The following is a 5,609-nucleotide window of genomic DNA, read 5'->3' as shown; positions in this document are numbered from 1 at the left end:
ATATTTACAGCCAATTTACTCAATGAAGAACCAGAGACAGCAAGACGGAAATAAGTGACTTGCTCGTTTTATTTAGCATCTTTATGTGTGTGACCAGGTGTTTTTCTGAGTTTCTTTTATGATTATGACCTTGCATGTAATGCCAGTCTCCTTTAGCGCTGGCTCTAAGGATGTTTTTCTTGATGAAGCTTTCAACCATTTTTTTGGATAATTTTTAGCTATTGTTTTTGCTTCAAAAACAATAGCTTTTTCTGACAAGCCTTTAAGTAAAATGTCAATATGATAAAACAGATTTGGAAATAACTGGGTCTCAGTTTATCCAGTGTGCAACTCTAAAGCAAACTTTTTTCCTATTAAAGCTTTTGTCTAAAATATTATGGAGACGTTAGCTTATGGATAAATATGACAAATACCATTCTGCTTCTGACATAAGAAAACAGTGTAGTTTGTCTCATTATGCCTCCTTGCTCAAAATAAAACAATGTATTCACTATCTTGCATTTTATTAGACTCGCAAGAACAGCTTTCAAATTGCCTAAGTTATGCCATATCCTTATGGTAATAATAACAATTCAAACCACACCATACATTTTTTCTGGTTCAAAATGTAATTTCAGTCGCAAACATCATTAAAAACAATCAGAAAAAAGAAAACTATTCTGGTTAATCTACTTTTTGTTAATAAAACCAATTAAAAATATGACTAATAAATTACATTCAAGCGTATTTTTTAAATTCTAATTTTAACATTTGTTACATCTAACATTAAGTTGATTTCTTTACAGAAATCAACTTAAACAAAGATGAAATTGCTGATGCTGTACAAAATAAACACGTTTCATTAAACTGCAATTACTGAATACAGAGGCTCTTTTTCTCTGTTTGCCAATAGCTAAATATTTGCTTTACTTTTAAATTCATGCTTATTTTATTTATTTATTTATTTATTTATTTTTTGCTAGAATGCCATGGTGTCCTTTAAGGAGCTTTGTGGCCTGACGCCCGCCGCCAACATGAAGCAGTGCATCCTGACTGTCTCTACGTGGCTGATGAACAGTGAGCGGTCGCTGAAGGTGATGGTGGACCTGAGCGAGACCTACCCCACCATGGAAGCGCAGGGTCTCGTGCCTGAGCTTCTGCGCAAAGTGCTAAACGCCTACGACATGGTAAGCTGTTACGTCAAACACGGTTTGCTAAAACATTTGCGTCCAGTTACTACTGCAGAGGAAAATATTCAAAGCAAACAGAAGTAAAGGTGTTATTTAAAGCATAACATAATAGTTTTCTGTTTACTAATTGTTCTGTTTTTTTTACTTTATTAGAAATGTGGTGTTCTAGGCTAAGTTGGAGTCTAGCTAGGAAAGATGCTGTGCACAGAAAAGGTCACAATTGTGAAGGTCACAATGTCTTTTACTTAAAATTATGTTTCCCTTAAATGTTAAGAGCTTGGTGACTGCTGTGTTTTTGTGTGTATGTGAGTATCCATACAGATTCCTGTCTACCCATATGTGGACTTGTTATTGATCATGTATGTCTCATTCATCACTTTAAATCTGACAGAGACCTCCCCTTTCACTTTAGTACCAATAACAAAAATGGTAGGTTTGGCCCTAACCGTCTAAATCACAGCTAGGATTTGTTATTTTATGTACCAACTATACCGATTTCTTGCGTGAGCTAATGGAAAAACTGAAGGAAATCAGGCAAGACTTTTAAGGAGGGAATTGTGGACCTCTGCAAGTCTGGTTGATCCTCGGTTACAGTTTCCAGATGCTTTTTTATTATGCTTTTTTTCAGCATCAGAAAAAAAGACTGTTGTGTTTTTATTGCTGGCTTACCGTAATTGGGTGAGACTTTGTCCTTATCAAAAGACGAACATAGACTAAGCAAGGAAGAAGCCATTGCTGCAAAAACAACAGATAGATTATGGTCTGAAAATAGGAACATGTTTCCACAATTTTTGAGACCTGTTCTGTGGATACTTTTTTTTTTTTTTTTTTTTACAATCTTTTCAAAAATGTCTCCATCATTATTCTGGCATTTAGCAAAATGTCCCATTAATATACCAACGTAATGCTGATTGACCTACCATAGCACACCACTAGCTATGAAAACATTTTGTAAAAGCGAGAATCTCCCATGTTCATTTTATTGGACAAAGACAAAGAAAGCAAAGTTTTACTAAAATCAAAGTGTGAAAATAAGAGTTTAAAGTTTGAAAAAAAAAAAAAAATAAATAACTATAAACCTCAATCCACTCTGAATCTAACAAAGCTTAATTCAGCACCAAATTTAATGCATTTTGTCATGCTGCAATAAAAACTGATCTTTCACATCTCTGCTGAATCTCTGAGTCTGTGTACTGTGCACACGTAGGAGTCCACAGACTGCTCCACACACCAGACAGATTCACTTCTGCTTCTATTCTGATGTAAACACACGCAGCGGGTTTCACAGTGAGTGGTGCGCCATATGCCGCTCTGTGCGCATCACTCTCTTACACCGGTGACGTACACACTGTCATACACCTTAAGATGACTGCAGACAGTCTGTCAGCTTGCGTCTTGAGCTCGCTTTACCGTCTCCTATTTTTAAACATACACTAGTTTGATATCGTAGAATGAGAAACAAACTCCTCTGTAAATATTAAGTTTACATTTTTAATACTTGTGTGGGACCTTAGCAAGGCGCATAAAGTCCAAACAATCAGAACACAAAAATAAATGCAAACTTCTAAATGAATCTTACTTTGCGATGCAATGTGTAATCTGTGTAGCTCCAGAGTTCAGCTGAATAAACTTGCTTCTTTATATTATAATTTTCAAGCATATGATTGAAATATTCACACAGCTGGATGAGTTTTCCAAAGCTTCCAGACATGACATATGCACCACATACAGTAATTGACCTGTCAAGTTGTCAAGATGCAGCTGCTTATTGTGTAAAAGTGCTTTTCCTCCTGCCTCGTCTCTCTGAAGACCTTGATATTTTTTCACAAGTTGACATATGAGCAGTGCAGAAAGGTTTTAAAAGACTCTAATATTAGTAATTACGTGCTGTTTTACACCGTTGCTTTTTTTTTTATTTCTACATATTTTCTTTTTTAGGTGGGAGCTGGGGAAATGAGTCGTTTGTTAGGTTTCAGGCTTTATGCTTCACTTGTGATCTACACACGTTTCCACGAGGGGATCGCTACTTCTTAGCAGTATTTTTTTTTTTTTTTTTTTTTTTTTTTTTTTTTTAATCAGTAGCTTTTAAAGGCAAGCAGTACCTAAATCATAAGCCAACAGACACACAGCAAATGAGCTACAGAAGCTTTTGGTCACATTCATACATGTATAAGGAATATTTTAACAATCCATCTATTTCAACTTGTATTTTTTTGTCAAGACATTCACAAGGAATGAATGCTTTTTCTACACACTGTACATTGTGTTGCCATGTGAAACAAGACAACACCTTCCAAAAGCAGAAATAACAGCATAAGGATCTAATAGAAGGTTGTATATATATCTTTATTAACATACAGTTTAGTCTTTTGATGCTAGGGTCATGGCAGCTAAGTGCTCGTTTCCTGCTGTCACACTCCCTTGCTCAAGAACAGAGGGCCCAGTCTATGGGCATGTGTGTGTATCCTTGCAGTACATGTGTGTGAAGCCTATGACTTCACTGCCGATTGGCTTGCCAACTCCAGGGCGTTAACTGTTGAAAATCAGTGTGAAGTCTGTGTCTTTAATAACCCACATGTAGGTTGTTGGCAGCGAACGTCACGATGTCTTCTAAAACAAGACATCAGTGCCATTACGTTTTCACTGCTTGCGGTAGGCCGTGGCATGTTTTCATTGCTATGCAGATGCTTCATCTTCGATTTTCTAGTTTCCCAGATAATATGTTGAATGTGGAAACATCAGTGAGCTCACGTAGCACAAACAATGGTTGCCTCAATTTAAATTTGAAATTCAAAACTACTTTATTGATCCCAAAGGGAAGTTAAGCGACACATTTTCCAGCATTTTAAGGCACATTCAAGTATGTTTCCTTCAGTTGTATGTAACAAAGATGACTTTAAAGAAATTTGACTTTGTAATTTGATGCCTTGAATTTGGGTCCCTGTTCCTTTAAGAAGCTCCTGCGTCTTTCTAGTGCTCCACCTTCAGAATGTCATCGCAACAAAGCTTCTCATCATGCTATTAACAACCATGCTTAGGAGTACCGACTGAGAAGCAGTTTGATTTTTGATGAAGTAAACACATCACAAAAGAAAAAAGTAGATTTTACTAAATACTACCACTTTCATTTTCTGTAGAAAATAATTTTGTTTTTTTTGATTCTGTCAAACTCGGAACAAATGTTGGGTTCCAAATATACTCCTTCCTAGATTTTATTGTGCTCACATGGATGGGTTAATCACAGATGAGGTAAATATTCTTCATGTTTTGAATTTAAACAGTTTCGTCTCCAGTCGTTGCTTCGGCGTGAGCGTGCTGCCTATTACAGGAACACTTTGCATTCAAACTAGCTCCCATGAGAAGATTACTTGGAAAAAAAAGGCATGTACATGCATATACTCATCCAAACAGTACAGCAGTCCACTTTCTGCCTCCCACAGGAGAGTGAAACTTAATTATCCTTCCCCTTTGTGCTGGAGCTCTCCTCCAGCTGCTCCCGATCAGCCCTGTTGCATGATGTCTGAGCACCACGTCAAATATAGTTTTGGTCTCAATTTAAAATTTGAAGCGAAAATCTTTTTTTTTTTTTTTCATTGTAGATTTAACAGTAAGTGTGGTCGAAATCTGACCAAACAAGTTGCGTGATTTCTTTACCTAAAATGTTAATGAATAAACGACTCGGCAAGAGCAACAACTCAATAATACGATAAATTGATTTCATAATACTTAGTTTGAAAAGAAGAATTCTTATAGTCGGATAACTATCAGTAAAAATATAATTCATTACTTTTAGTAGAAACACAAAATAACATTAATGCAGTTAATTATTACATGTGCAAAAGTATTATATATACAGTATGTTTATTTTGATATGGACTTAAGCAGGAATTTAGAACAAACATTGAACCAGCTAAATTTCTTATTGCTGTCAACATTGCACTGTTTTACCATTTTGCTGTTTAAATATTGCTAATCACAGGTTGCTAACCTACGTTCAGAGTTTGCCAGTAGGTACTTTAAAACAGGGTTAATAAGAGTGATGGGTGGTGCCAGATTGTTTGCAACAAGAAATGTTACCATAGAGACAAATTTGTCGTTCTTGTAATCAGAGGGAAAATATACGTACCATTTTTTTCAGTCAGCTGACCAGCAGTGCAAAGCAGCAGGAAGTAGAGGCAGGACATGGAGCTTCTTCTCTCCTTGCAATACTGCACTCACTCTGGCATGTTCCCTGATATGTTATGTAAATAAAAGTACTTTAAATTATAGAAACTGTATAAAGGGCTGGACAGTGGTTTATTTGTTACTGGCTTGTCATGTGCATCTAATTGGTTCCTTTGCAAAAAAAAAAAAAAAAAAAAAAAAAAAAAAAAACCCCACCTTTTTTTTTTTTGGCGGAAAATTCCCCAAAAACCCCTTTTTTTTTATTCAAAATTTTTA

The 5,609-nt window shown here is 35.8% G+C and overlaps 1 protein-coding gene across 1 annotated transcript in view; it reads left to right on the top strand.

The window, feature by feature from the left end:
* The first annotated feature begins 925 nt into the window (after positions 1-925).
* The window catches only part of LOC106939466 (inactive phospholipase C-like protein 2), a 22,359-nt gene continuing 17,675 nt past the window's right edge, over positions 926-5,609 (top strand). Inside the window, exon 1 of the mRNA XM_015021860.1 lies at positions 926-1,166. Within this exon, the coding sequence (XP_014877346.1) occupies positions 969-1,166 (198 nt within the window). The 5' untranslated portion in view covers positions 926-968. The remainder of the gene's footprint in view (positions 1,167-5,609) is intronic.

This window comes from Poecilia latipinna, unplaced genomic scaffold, assembly GCF_001443285.1.
Source record: "Poecilia latipinna isolate Pla-1442-1.1 unplaced genomic scaffold, P_latipinna-1.0 Scaffold2882, whole genome shotgun sequence".
Classification (NCBI taxonomy): Eukaryota; Metazoa; Chordata; class Actinopteri; order Cyprinodontiformes; family Poeciliidae; genus Poecilia; species Poecilia latipinna.
This window is presented reverse-complemented; position numbering and strand designations above follow the sequence as displayed.